The 15,218-nt window shown below is 40.8% G+C and overlaps 1 protein-coding gene across 2 annotated transcripts in view; it reads left to right on the top strand.

The window, feature by feature from the left end:
* Window positions 1–15,218, top strand: part of Myo1d (myosin ID) — a 316,231-nt gene that overhangs the window by 190,837 nt on the left and 110,176 nt on the right. For both annotated transcript variants that reach the window (XM_042282484.2, XM_076577607.1), the window contains one exon: window positions 6,748–6,861. In XM_042282484.2, coding sequence (XP_042138418.1) covers window positions 6,748–6,861 — 114 coding nt within the window. The remainder of the gene's footprint in view (window positions 1–6,747; window positions 6,862–15,218) is intronic.

The following is a 15,218-nucleotide window of genomic DNA, read 5'->3' as shown; positions in this document are numbered from 1 at the left end:
TTTTACTACAAGTGTATCCTTCACAGCAATCCCAGCCTGCTCTCTATTGAGTCGGTATTTACTACCTTTTACACAGGTGTCACTGCTACTTTAAACACTAGATTTGGGGGAGCTGAAGGGAAGGTCAGCAGTCAGAGCACTTGCTGCTCTTCCAGAGAACCCGAGTTCGGTTCCTAGCCCCTGTGTCTCTCACCAGCCCCTGTAATTCCAGCCTCAGGGTCACCTGACACCACTGGCCTCCATGCGCACCTGCATTCAGACACATACCATACACAGACACACATGCAGACACATAAATATTTAAAGTAGAGAGAGAGAGAGAAGAAATTAGAGTAATTATAAAAGAAATTTATAAAGTAATCCCAATACAGTTCTATATGTTAATGAAATCATGCATTGGCTTAACAAAAGATACTATTGTAAATGTGACACCATATAAAGAAGAAATTTAAAGGTAGCAAAGACCTCAGAACAAATACTTTGTTTCAAATCTTAAGAAAAATATTTAGTTCCAGTATATGATTCAGATCAGAGTAATGAAATGTGGTTTTCTAGCTCTAAGTTTGGCACTTTGAAATATTGATAATAAGGAATGTTTACAGGGATTTAGGGGAACACTGTTGCCTGGAGTATAAGATCGTTTTGAGTAGGCAGTTTGGCATAGCTATCAAAGTTTTAAACATCCATACTTGCTTACTCCAAAACTCCACATCTCAGATTTACCTTAAAATATATTTCTATAGCTGTACATATGAGTTTGTAGTGGTAGCTGATAAAGTTAGTTCAGTAAACTGTGAATGTACACAATAAGACCGTAGTGTAGCTGTTTTAAATGAATAGAGAAAGGATACACATGGGAAGAGAAAGAGCAAGAAGTATCAAATGATAGTTTTTAAGATAGTGAATATCAGCAAGGAAAAGACAAAGAAATACAAGAAAAAGTGAGATGAACTGGGGTATGGCAGTGGTGGAGGACTATCCCAGCATGTGCAAGGCTGCATTCCATCCCTCACACCACAGAAGAAAATGGGGGAAGTGAAGAGAATGGCCTCCACTAGACAGTCAGTGTCTCAGGGCTTTCCAATCCATGGGTGAGCAGAGGAGCCATGGCCGAGTGGATTCCCTAATTGAAAAGACAGCTGGGAGCTGGGAAGGACTGAAGCAGACCTCAGAGGAGATGTACAGTGAAGAGCAGAGTAGAAGAAAAGAGAATGCTGCGTGTAAAGGATTCCTGAGATCTTTAGACGATCTGGTTTAGACATCAGGTACAGGACATGTACAGAAGGAAACCACTATTGGTTGGGCAAGGACCACCCCCCCCACCCCCCAGAGGAGAGGTCACAGTGCTGGTGCTCAGTTAGGTCACACAAACTGGAGACCTCAGGAGCACCTGGTAAGAGCCCTGACAAGGCTCTGCAGCAGAGCGGGAAGCGATTAGCCCGGCTTGTCCTCTAGAAGAAACCTGAAAAGCACTTCTAGAAAGGATCAAAGGTCTCTAAGTGGCCTATTAGCACACAAGAAAAAGTTCAAAACATTTATAGAAATATCCAGCGTTCAAAGGTAAAAGTCAGAATGCATAACATCCATCAACAACCTCACAGACAAGACCTTGACTTGATAAAGATATGAAAATTCAGTCATCCCAAAAGACACAGACAAGAGCATTGAGGCAGCTATTAACACGTTATTTTATATATTCAAAAAGTTAAAGGGAAGATCAGACATATTTAGTAAATACCTTGAAGACTTTTAAATGACTGACAGTTGAACTTACAAACATAAAAAAATATGAGAGAAAAATGCAGTCAATAGGATTAACAATAGATTAGACCTTGAAGGAGAAAGATTAGTGGGTTTGGACTGAAATGACTCAGCTGGGAAAGGTGTTTGCTGCCCAGTCCTGGTGTCCTGTGAGTTCAGTCCCTGAAATTCAAGTAAAGGTGAAAGGAGATAAAGGACTCTACAAGGTGTCCCCCAACCTCCCGCATGTGCACCTTTGGCACATGCACACACAACAAAAATAAATTAACAGTTTCTTTAAAAGAAAACTTAGTGAATTGAAGAGATATCAATAAAACTACCCACACTAAACACACCCAAAACAACAAAACACAACCCAAATAAAGCCTTAAGAAAAATCATGTAACTATCTGACTTCTTGTGGGACCTATATAAATAGACTCGAAGATCCTAGGCACTGTCTTTAGAGAGAGAGGGAGGGAGGGAGGGGGTCAGAAGCACTGGAGCGAGAGCAGTTACCCTAGAATTGAATGCCCAGTAAATGTATCTTTCAAGAACTGGTGACGGGCTTTTTCAGGCACATCTGAGGGAGAATACTGTAGGGAGAATCAGAAGACATCATTCAGGCAGGAAGGAGAAAAGGAAATGTGTAAGGCTTTATGCTCTTCACAGAGTATAGTAGTATCAGGAGAAAATCAAGCATTATAACTGTGTTGTACAATCCTGGCAAAACCAAAAAGTAACAAAACAAGTTGTTGTTAAGGAGTCGAGAAAGGATCCAGGGAGCTGGAGAGATGGCTCAGGGGTTAAAGAGCACTGCTGTGGACCAGGGTTCATTCCCAGCACTCACATGGTGGCTCACAACCGTCAGGAACTCTATTCTGGCCGCCATGGGCACCAGACATACACTTGGTGCACATACATACATGCAGACAAAACACACATATGCATAAAATAAATCTTAAAAAAGAAAGACATCGAGGAGATGAGAGGGCGGGGCTTAGTGGTAGAGTGCTCGCCTAGCGTGTCTAAAAAATGCAGAATTGTGGGACAGGAAGCAAAGAATAAATGGGACAAATAAATATGTTGAAAGATAATAAATTTAAACCTAACCCATTGACCATCATATTAAATGTCAGTGGTCTAGCCACCACAATTAAAAGGAAATGTTGTACCCTCTTGCCCCATGGAAGCTTTCACCATCTGGGAAGCTCTCCAAGCATCCAGGGTTCACGGAGGTTCCATTGCGTAGGCAGAATTGTTTAGATCACTGTTGACTGGTAATTAGTTTAGTCCCTAGCAGTAGCCTTTCTCCTCTCTCTGAAGGTGGTTGGGGAGGAGAGCTACTGAATGGAAGTCCAGCCTTCTAATCATGCCCTGGTCTTGGCAACCAGCCTCCATGACTACTATTATAAGGGCTTTGTGAACTCTCTGTATTGGGAGCCAGGACAACAATACAAGTTGAACATTCAGAATCTCAAATGTTGTGAAATCTGAACATCTTGGGTGCTGGCATGACATTCAGAATGGTTCAGATTTTGCAGTGTCATGGTCAGCGTTTGAACGTTCTAAAGAAGGGTTCAAGTCCAAGTGATACAAACAACAGGGCAGCAGACTCAGCCTGAAGTAAATGTCGTTGAGGAAAATTCACAGTATTATCAGCCAGTCTCTACATTCCAGATTCTAGTTCTGAACTCTGGAATTCAGGAACTCTGTTTTGTTAAATAGACATAGGGCTAATGACACAATCAAGAGAAGACTTGTTATCCAGATGTACACACCAACACAAAAGAGTTTCAGTCATATTTCCTGTTTGTGGATACAACACAGGAATGTACCTGTACCACCACCTAGGGAATGAGGTTATACCCACTCTCATTTCTGATATCATGGTATCAGATATGGTATCATGTTCTGACAATCAGAACAGTTAAAGAGAGTCAGGTGGTTCTGAGAACCTGGCCATCTGTAGAAAAGCCTGGTACGGCCCGGCAGTGGTGCACACCTTTAATCCCAGCACTCCAGAGGCAGAGCCCCGCAGATCTCTGAGTTCGAGGCCATCCTGGTCTACAGAGTGAGTCCAGGACAGGCACCAAAACTACACAGAGGAACCCTGTCTTGAAAAAACAAAAGACAGAAAGAAAAGCCTGGTGCAATGACTGCCCCTCATTCCAGGGAGGACAGTTTAATGTCTGACATTTTCATCCTGATGAGTAAACACTGAAGAATTCTTATTGATAGTCCTGTATTTCTAAACTCAATCCCAAACACCCTTCTTCGTGCTTGCTCCTCTGTAATAATGTCCTCTGTAGAATCTTTCAGTCCCAAAGGAGCACCAAGGCAAACTTGATACGCTTCCAAAAAGCCCCCTCTTGGTGCTTTGATTATTTTGAAGCAGCTGCTTCCCACTACCGACAGTTATTATACAGTGTTCTTTAAGGTGAGAGACTACTGCAAATAGATCCTCTCAGCACTCTGCTTGCTCCAAGCTGACTCGGGAGCAGCTTTATCACCGACCCCCTGTGGAAACCACTGAACCTAGAAACAACTGCCTTGAAGTGCTGAGGGATTTTCTTTCTGGGATGAGGATTTTAACTTTAGGTACAAGAAACAAGGTGAAGTTTTATCTAATTCTGGGTCTGCAATCCAGCTTCGCTATTACTTTGAGAAAATAAATAGGAAATGAAAGTAGTGTTCCCATACTGTGCTGATGTTAAGCAGGAACTCACCTGTGTACGTTGAAGGTTTTCGGTCCTGTGTCGATCGAGCAATCATCACGTTAAGCAATCTGCAGCCTTCTTTGCTGTTAGACATGATGTCTTTCACACTTAGACATGATGTCTTTCACACTTACCTGATGTGTGTTTTAAGATGATTTGAGTTGCTGAAACAGAAGGTAAATATTTGTTAGTCTCTGTAGAAACTGCATTTTATTCATATGAAAGAATATTTCTGAGCAGCTTCAGTACAATTTCTGCTTTGAGAGTTTTTTTTCCTTGTTTTTAGATTAACTCATATATCACCGAAAGAACATGTAGCCTTTTTGTCTCGACTCAAATCATCTTGTGAGATTGTGTAACAGGGTTTTAAAATTATATTCTTTTGTACCTCATTTGTTTGTTTCTCCAGATGATTCCATAAAAGATTGGGGGCATTATTTCTACTTTTTATTTAGGTTCTATGCTAGATATTCTCTGATCTATATAGCACAAGGATGATAAAAATGATGATGAGTGTTTTCCAAACTGGCTTTCATAGAACCAGTGTTTTGTTGAATATTAATAGGTATTTGTTTTAAAAGGATTACATAGATAAAATGTACTGTGAAAATGCTGGCTTAAACATACTGCTTACATGCAAAATTCTCAGAACCTTTGATAACTTTCTAAGCTTTGGATATCATAGTGGGAACTGTAGTTTGCAGTATTTATCCAGCCAGACAGACCATGGAACCTTTCCTTTTACAAAGTTCTGCATAAAGCCAGTGCTGTGCAGAACAGCTAAGTGGATCTCCACACTCAGTGCTTCAGATCTTCTGGTAAGTGCCAGTTGTCCGTCCTGGCAAAAACAGATGCCATGCAAAGTTATCCTCTAAGAACACAAACTATACGCTTATCACTTAAAGTCTATTTTAATCATAGGCGCAACTTGCTGTCATGTTGAAGACTTAAAAACATGCTTTTATTATAGAATAACTGTTTAGAGAATTGACTGATGGGTAAAACCAGGCAAAAGAGATAAGGTAAATTTCCATGTCAAGTCTGAGTTTTAGTTTGCTACATTCTGTCTATAGTGCACTGTCCTGCCCTGCCTGTCTGAATACAACTATCTATCTGAATATCCTACCAAAACACAGTGTTTTCATATTAACCTCATGCTTCTTTGTTGGTATCTTGGAAATAAGAATGGGGAGAGGATGCAAAGACTGTAGATAATATACTTGTGAATGACATGTATATCACAGTGTGCTTTCTGTTGAGGAAGAGCTTGCTTGTGCTTGTTTTTTTTGTCTGCTTGCCTTTCTCAATCAGTGAGAAGCTTGACATTGTAGAGGTTCAGAAAAATGTTGGGGCTGGAGAGATAGATAGCTCAGAGGTTAAGAGCACATACTGATCTTGCAAAGGATCCAGGCTCAGTTCCTAACATCCATATCATTCAGCTCACAACTGCCTGTAACTCCAGTCTCAGGGGATCAACAGCCTCTGGCCTTCAAGGGCACCTGCATCCACATGGTGCACATAAACTCACACAGGCACACACACACACACACATACACTAAATAAACAAATAAATGAATAAACCTGTTTTTAAATGTTAATCCAGGTACATTGATTAAAATATTATCTGAAATACCCTAACAAGCCACAATTTGTACAATGTACCACGGTTAATTTTATCTCTTAGGAAAACAAAGTAGCTATAAATTAGGGTATTCTCTGACTCTCTGTCTAGTAAAGTAGTGCTCTGCAGAAACAAGAGTATATTTTTTTCATAATGTCAATTTTGTTTTCTTCATATTTTTATTTTCATTTATTGCTTATTGCACTCATCCCCAAATACTAATCTCAGGTTCTTATGATAGCCCAGGGCTTCAGGCATAAGTGGTATAGATTGGATCATCTGTTAATTACTGAGTTAAATTAGTTCTTTATTTGTTCTAGATACAAGTCCCTTATCAGACAGGTGATTCACAGAACCTTTTCTCCCTGTCTGTGGGTAGTTCTATCATTTCCTTGACAGAGCCTAGATTTCATATTTCTAGTCCCCAAATTCTACATTTGCTATGTTTTCCCTTTCAATCTATAAAAAAAAAAATTGTATTGCCAAACTATACATCTATACATCTGGAAACTACTGTTCCTTTGAAATCATAGAGTGCCATCCATAGTGACCTTCTACTGAGATTTTATCTCCATGGTCAGCCACCACTGAACCTAGGTATTTCCAAACACAACTTAGCTCCATTTTTTATAAGATACTATGGCTTATTGGTTTGTTTTCTTACAGGTGAATCGATTTAGTAAGGTAGAAGACCGAGCAATTTTTGTCACTGACCGTCACCTGTATAAAATGGACCCTACTAAGCAGTACAAAGTGATGAAGACTATCCCTCTGTACAATGTAAGTATGCATCAAATAAAAGACTCCTATTTCATAGACAGAGGCTGATGAGCTACACATGCGACTTCTGTGGCTTTGGGGACCCCATGTCTTCCTGGGATTTTATACCAATTTTGTGTTGTGCCAAAGCACAGTTTTCTATAATAGGATTCAAAGTTTCTGATAAAGTAACTAAAACATTTTTAAGGATAAGAGCAGTGGTTCTGTGCCAGGCGTGGTGGCACAAGCCTTTAATCCCAGCTCTCTAGAGGCAGAGGTGGATCTCTGTGAGTTTGAGGCCAGCCTAGTCTACAAAGTGAGTTCTAGGACAGCCAAAGCTGTTGTTACACAGTGAATCCCTGTCTCGAAAAACCTCAGAAAAAGAAAAAGAGGAGTTTTGGATTCAAAGTTTCTGATAGAGTAACCAAAGCATTTTTAAAAATAAGAAGAGTGGTTCTATGTGATATCTATTCCTACTGTAACACACTGTTTAAATGTGTTTGTACATAATGCCTTTTCTTATTTACTTTTATAAATGATGTGTGTCTGTGTGGGTATACATGTGGGCAAGGGTGCACATAGAGGTCAGCTGTTGTTCCACAGGAGCCATCCTTGGTTTTGGAGAAAAGCTCTCACTGACCTAGAGCTCACCAAGTAGCCCCCAGGGATCCTCCTGTCTCCGCTTCCCCAGTGCCGGGATTACAAATGTACACCACTCCGCCCAGCTTCTTTATGTGGGTTCTGGAGCTTGAACTCAGGTCTGTATGCTGTATGGCAGGCCCTGTTCCAAGTGAGCTATCTCCCAGATCGACTTTTATAAATTTTTTATGGACATGGAATCAAGTAGAAAAACAATAGGAAATTACTTTGTGGAAACTGGGCATTTGCATGGGTTTTTGAGGTTTCAAACTTCAGTATTCACACTTACACAATAAACACTTTAACTACTAAGCCATCTCCCCAGCCCCAACTACTACCGTTTTAAATTATGAGATTTATGTAGCTCCTAAAAGTTAGTTTTTACCAATACATTTTATAACATTAATTTGCTAGTGGTATGATTTCTGATCTAAGTCCACTCTGTAGCTCACTATTATACCTAGGCTTTCAAATCTATAATCACTTTGACTGACCTGAAACATGAAATTTGTTAGGTATCTTCCTGAATCTCAATATGAAATTTCATTTTTATTGTTGTCTTTGAGACAGGGTCTTGCTAGTCTCAAACTCAGGAGTTGATATGATCCTCCAGAGTAGCCAGGACTACAAGTGTGCGCCACCACATCTGGCTCAGATATTTTTTTCCTGATTAATAGTGTTAGTTTTACATGTGTCTGTTCTGATTCTTTAGAAAGCTTCTACTAGACTACTGGATCTTTTAATCTGTGGGGCAATTTTTCTGTCTACTAGTTCTTAAATAGGGAGTCTGTGTTTACACAGTGCTAGGGTCTGTAAGGAGTATTACTTAAAGATTGTTTTAAATCCCTTTGGTCCCTGAAAAAAAGAAATAGGAAGCATATTGCTTTGTGGCTTCATGTTTTGACTTCTGAGGTCCTTTGGTAGTAAGGGACAAAAGAGACCAAGCATTCCTGGCTGTGCTGAATGGTTCCTGCATTCATGAATAGCCAGTGTTGTTGGGGTTGGCATTTGACTTACTGTGGTGCCCTCCATCTCACCCCCACCCTACCGCATACATACTCCTCATTTCTTTTCAACAGAAAGGCCAATGGATTGAAGCCAATAGAAAAGACCTTAGATGGTATATAACCTTCTTAGCCAAGACCTGCAATCTCATATATCAGCCACAATCTAAGCTTAACAGCCTGCAGACTTAGAGTAGGAGGGATAGGAGTGTAGACGAGGGAGAAAATTACACTTTGTCAAAGTCTAAGGAGGTATGAAGCCAAACAAAAATAAATCATCATGGTATGTGATTTATTTCTTTGCCTTTATTCCTATTAAGGGGAACCCATCAAGTTCATGATATAAATTCAAAAAAAAATAGTTAAACAACTCTTTAAACTGAAGTGTCTTCCTTTTTTACTTTCAGATTTTTTTTTAATTGATGTGTATATGTGTGTATCTTTGTGTGAATGTGTGCATACATATACCTGGTATCCACAGAGTCCAGAGTGGGAGTTGGTTGTGTGCTACCTGATGTGGGTTCTCAGAACTGAACTCCGGTCTTTAAGAGCAGTCTGGGCTCTTAACCCCTGAGCCAGCTCTCTAGCCCCTGTCTTCCTTTTTGCATTGACTATAAATAAAAATTGTAAAACCAGTTTATATTTATAGTCATTTTCCATCAACATTCTCAATGTCATTAACAATATAATATCGTAAAGACCGATGACATTTACTCTAGGAAGGTGGACATCTGAGGGATGGATCCAGTGCTGCAGATGTTCTCAGTGTTCCACCCATGTCACTTGGTATCCCCATACCATTTTTGTGCACATCATCCCAATCTCCAGCAGCCATCATCTTTCTCAAGAACCTGCCCTCAGCTGGAGCCCCTGCTCCCTCACATAGATTGGAAATGCAGTGAGCAATGGGCATGGGGGTGTCATACCCAAGGTCCATTCCTTATCACCAAGATCATCTCGCCGAGCTTCCCCTCAGAGCAAGCTACGGTGCCCATGGGAGTAGCCGCCTCTCTTCTCCTGACCCAGGTCCCTCTTCCTTGCCATTGTCTCTGGCCTCCCACATCAGCCTTGCTTACTCATCAGCCTCTGCTCTGCACCTGCTCCAGGGAGGAACTAACTTCACAACAGTGGAATGGCTGCCTCCTCCTAAGAGGCAAGCTGGGTACAAAGGGGGCCTCCAAATGGGGCATCAAGTTTGGTTTGGTTTGGTTTTAATCTTGAAGTAAATATGGCAAAATATTAAGCCTGAGAATTTTATTGTCCTTAGGTTGTCACGGTCTAGCTCTCTTAGATGGAAGCCTTTAACTGCTTCAGTTTTAAAATATTTTAAATGCACTTGGAACTATATATGTTCATATTTAAGAATGGTTTGAGCTGAATTTTAGTTTTTATGTGATACTAGCCTTGTTTTCATTTCTGTTGTGAGGTCCTCTTAAAGCCATGAGTCCTTTAGTGGTGTTATTTCACAAATGGTGATTTATAATGTTTGAATGTGTATGTTCCATGGGGAAGAGACTTCATTTCCCCATTGCTCATTGGTGTCACTCCTATCATAAATTAAGTACTCCACATGTCCTTTTCTGGTTCTGTATCATGATCTATCAGTCTGCTATTCATCCTGGTACCAGTTAGTATTTTTGCTACAGTTGGGCACAGTTTTATGAATTCTAAGATGACAGTAACTTCCCAGGTCCCTTCCTTTCAAGTTAAAGTCTGGCTGGGGCTGTGTCTCAATAGTAGAGTCCTTGACTTACATGTGAGAGGCCTAGATTGATTCCCCAGCACTGCAAATCAAAACAGAATTCACCCCATTCCAACCTAACACTCATTCACCACACCACAAGAAGAGAGGATACTGAGGATGGCGACAGAGGTAAGCCTGTCAGGAGGGGCGGAGACACTCACATGCAATCTCATGCACAGCCTATTCATTCTCCCCTAACCCCTTGGGAACCACTGACCATTTTCTTGTCTCTCTAGTTGTACCTTCTCTAGAATGTCACATGTCAGCACCATGTGGGGTGTAGACTTTTCAGACTGGCTTCTTTCACTTGGCAGTAAGCATCTAAGGCTCCCTGTGTCTTTCTGTAGCCTGATGGCTCCTATTTTTTCAATATTGTTAAGGTTTTCTATTACTGTGCAGAGACACCATGACCATGGCAACTCTTAGGAAGAAAACATTTAACTGAGGTGGCTCGCTTACAGTTTCAGAGGTTCAGTCCATTATCATCATGACAGGGAGCATGGTAGCATGCAGTCAGACATAGTGCTGGAGCTGAGAATGCTACATCTTTCAGGCAACAGGAAGTCAACTCACAGTCATACTGGGTGGTATTCTGAGCATAGGAAGCCTCAAAGCCTTCCCCCACAGTGACACACTTCCTCCAACAAGTCAATGCCCACTCCAGCAAAGCCAACAAAGTCTCCTAATAATACCATTTTCTTTCAAACCACCACAAATATATTCTGTTATTTGGAGATACCACAATATGTTTATCCATTCACTATTGGAGGACATTTTGATTGCCTCTGGTTTGGAACAGTCATGAATAAATCTACTATAAATATTTGCATGCAGGTTTCTTGTGTGGACATGAGCTCTTGGAACAGTTGAATAAATACCTAGGAGTGTACTTACTCAGACACAAAGAAGACTCAGTTTAGCTTTGTAAGAACTGCCAGTTTTCTTCCAACATAGCTGTACTATTTTGTATTCGAAGCAGAATGAGAGTGCCTGTTTCTCCACATTCTCACTGTTTGATATTGTCCATTTGTTTGCATTTCATCCATTCTGATCTGTGCATAGCTATATAATGTATTTTATTGCCCTAAAATAATATAACTCAATATTCACTAATTCTCTATCCTTAACACAACCCCCTCCCTACTCTCTGTTAGTTTATATTAAGGTGGTAAAGGCTATTTTTTGTTTGTTTGTTTTTTATAAACCTAAGCAAATTTTTTAAGGATACATTTGGCACCTCTCTCCCCTCTGACTAGCAAGCACTGTACAACCATTTGTCATTTCACAGTGGTTCTGGTCAATCATCCCAGGAAAGATAAAAATAGGACATCATAGCAGATCCTTGAGAATGTTTTCAGCAAACACTGTCCTCACAAATGACATAGTCACATAATAGTAAAAGTGACTTCAGAGAGAAACATTCAAGTTACAGGTGACTCCTTTAGGAGCTAAGTGGCTTTCTGTGTACAACACTACGGACATGGATTAGGGTTTCAGCCAGCTGCAATCTGTGTTGCTATCAAATCAGTGTCTTCCCTCGGTCACTTTCTGTACCGTATTTGTATATTGTGCTTTCAAATTACAGTATTAGTTCCAATGCATTTGTCAAAAAAGGTTGAAATTTTTGCAAGGGACAGTACAGTCAGGATTTGAGTGTGTTGTGGGTCTGAGAGACTTGTGGCTGCTACTTGATAGGAGAACAAAGGAAGATATTACATTACCTGCATAACTGGCAGTGCTGCGTCCCGGGCTTTGATCACCACCCCTGGCTCCGAGAATTATCCTGGGAAATCAGGGTTAAGCTGATGGACAAGATGGTTCTCCGTGGTTAGGGCATGTTGCTTAAATAAATAAACAAATACTTCTGCCATTCAGGATCATGTAGACACTAGTGCACCCAGACCAGTGCTCAGGAAGAAGGTTGCCTAGATTGGGCGTAATTTACATAAACATTAAATCTGCCTGCTGCTTTCCAGTAAGCTGAAACACTTAGCCTGAGTGCCACTGGAATTCTTTCACCCTCCTTTTGTTGGTGAATGTTAGTTTTGCCTGATGAATTAGTCTGAAAATGTTTGAATCTGCCCATTAATGTTGTTTGGATATAGATCCTTTTATCAGTATAGGCTTGAGGGCTAAGGAAGTAGCCAATTAATTACTCTCATCCCTCCTTTAGTTCTGTGTGAAATACAAAACAAACAGGGAAGAGGAAAGAGACAATTATCTGAACTGATGTGCAGGTTCCGTAGAGCTCAATGGGCTGTAATTATGCCAGACTCCATGCTTTATTACTCTGTTTGACGTGGCTTGCTAGGAAGATTTCATTCTGTTTGGGAGATTGATTGTCCTTTTAACGTAGACAGGAGGTGAGCCCTGTTGAAATCCAGCCACCAGCCTGCTCTGCTCCCCACCACCATTTCTAAAGCACCCTCTCCTCCTGGCAGTGTCCCAAGAGAAGACGTTTCCATAGTAACCCCAACAGAGGCAATCAGCTGTTGTCTGGCACTGCCTGAGCTGGTGTGTGCTAGCCTTCTCCCTTCTCAATCCTCCCTCAAGCTTTTAAAACACTATATTTATTAGTCCCCTTTAATGGAAGTTTATAATCCCTTAATGTCACACTCTGAGTAGCACTTGGGTTTATTTATTTATTTAGGTAATAAATCTACCTTCCTAATTAATTCTCAGCAGGCCCTGGGAGCTCCATTATTTTTAACATCTTGTGCAAATGTTTGTATTTCTGCCTGTTGTAACAAAGAAGCTGCTGAGCAAAATTAGATATTCGGAAATTTCTGTCTATATTAGAAATAAATTTGGAAAAATACAGGTGCTAAGGTTTCGAGTGAATTTTTCAGGATTCTTTTCTTATTATCACGCTAGTGACAAAGCAGTCTTTCTGCCATTGTAGTTTCAGCACTCAGTGATTCTGTTGCTGAATTCAGTGACCATAGGTATTTAAAATCTTCTTTGAAATGTAGTATCTGAGGCATGTTCTCGCTCAACTTTTATTAATCAGAGAGAGAGAGAGAGAGGCGCACATACAGAGCTTCTCTGCTGGTTTTTTCTGGCGTGTGTGCAGTACACGCCTTTTGTTACATTCGCTAGCCACCACAACTTATGCAAAACAGTACTAAGCAAATCAAGCAGTAGTCTCTTTCAGAAACCAGGAAGAGTCCGTCTTCATCAATACTAGACCTGGAAAGCCGATTTCAGATTTCAAAGATTTTCAATTTCTCAACACAGTGTCTGAAAGCAAAAAATCATTCAGGCAAGATTCCTATAAAAGCCATCTTGTTAAAGAAATGCAAAGCCTTTTCAAAGCTAAAGTATAAGAAAGGAAGCACATATTTTTCTAGAGATCAGATTGTGAAAGCCAGATCCTTTCAAAACAAAGCCCCAAACAGAGACACATATACAAACAGATTTCTGCATTTGCAAAATAGACATCACCATGCTGAGGCAATCCTAGGCTTCCTTTATACAACTGTCTTGTCAGACTGAGGCTGTAGCTCAGTGGTAAGGCACTTGCCTGGCATGCATGAAGCCCTGTGTTCGATCCCCAGCACCATAAAAAGAAATAAGTAGCTGTCTAATCAGAGCTTTCAACATGTTTGATCATTTTCTCCATCATATGCATTTGACAACACTGACAATGCAGGAGTACTCCATGAAATCTGTCTATGACACCTCCTGCTCCCTGGGAGAAGCCAAGATAGACACCAGCTAGTGTGCAGCACAATGCCTGGGATGCATGCCCAGCAGCCCTTAGGTGCAGTCATTATAATGTCTTACTCTCAAGAAGAAAGTTGCATTCAGAAAGGGAAAGCAGCCCAGCCAAGACTTCCAAACTCCCAAACAATGGAGCTGGGCTTCACACCCACATCTGCTCAGCCTAGCATCCAACTCCTGCTACCTGCTGCCTCCCATTTATGAAGAACACACAAAACTAAAATCTCTTTGAAACGGTACTGGGAATCAAACCCAGGGTCTTGCATATCACTAAGCTATAGCCACAGCCCTAATATTTCATTTTCAAAAAATAATGATGATGATGATAAAACTAGTATCTGTCATAGAGCTAATGCGTTTAGTAGCTTAACTCTGCTGTATCTTCATCTTAGCAGCCTATTCAGGAAGCACCTTTCGTAAGTGAAGACACCAGTTCACAGAGAAGGTGGTCACTGGTGAGGGTTTTCAGTACAGTTTTTCTGACCTCAAAGCCCAGGTTAACTACAAAATTTGGCTTTTTCTGGCTGTGTCCTATGTCAGCCTCTATCTCCTTGCATTATCCTTGTTTCCTTATATTTTAATGGTTGCTTTCTAGAACATTTCATCTTAACCTGTTGAGGACAAGTTACTAGTAAAACTTCTGAAAACTGGAGAATCAAGACCTAGCTCACACCTCAGCCCTGTTCTGAATATCGGCAGGCCCAAGGAATGGTCCATTAGTGTAAACAGAAAGAAAGAAAACAATTGCTTTATCTCCACTGGGGGGGGGGGGATAGCAGCATCTTTGAGGAGAGCTGCCTCATCATTCTTATGTTCACATTGTCCCATCTTTCCATAAACAAACCCTGTAAGAAGGGCACCACACCAGAAGACGGCCCTTTCAATACTAACCTGATGCTTAGAGATTTAATTTGGCTGTTTCAATTCTGACTTGGGGTTCTTAGGACCCTTAGGCACACACTAGAATAGTCTGTGGGGTTTGGAGGCTTTGTGTTGGGACTTTCATTTTGGTTTTGTTGGGATTTGAACCCTGGACCTCAGGAATGCTGAGATGCTCTATCATGAGCACACCCAAAGTTTCTAGTGGAGGTTTTAAAAATCCTGATACCCAGGTTATACTGGATGCTGATGGAATCAGATCTCTCTGTAAACAAAGTGGGAGAGAGGTTCTCTGTACCTTGCTTTGTTCATATGTGGGCTCTTTGGATGGACATAGGGACCGAAGTGATACAAATGCTGATTAACAAGAGAAATGCATACACATTATG

Source organism: Peromyscus maniculatus, chromosome 8, assembly GCF_049852395.1.
Source record: "Peromyscus maniculatus bairdii isolate BWxNUB_F1_BW_parent chromosome 8, HU_Pman_BW_mat_3.1, whole genome shotgun sequence".
In the NCBI taxonomy this organism is placed as follows: domain Eukaryota; kingdom Metazoa; phylum Chordata; class Mammalia; order Rodentia; family Cricetidae; genus Peromyscus; species Peromyscus maniculatus.
Note: the sequence above shows the minus strand (reverse complement) of the source record. Positions and strands in the feature narration are given on the sequence as shown.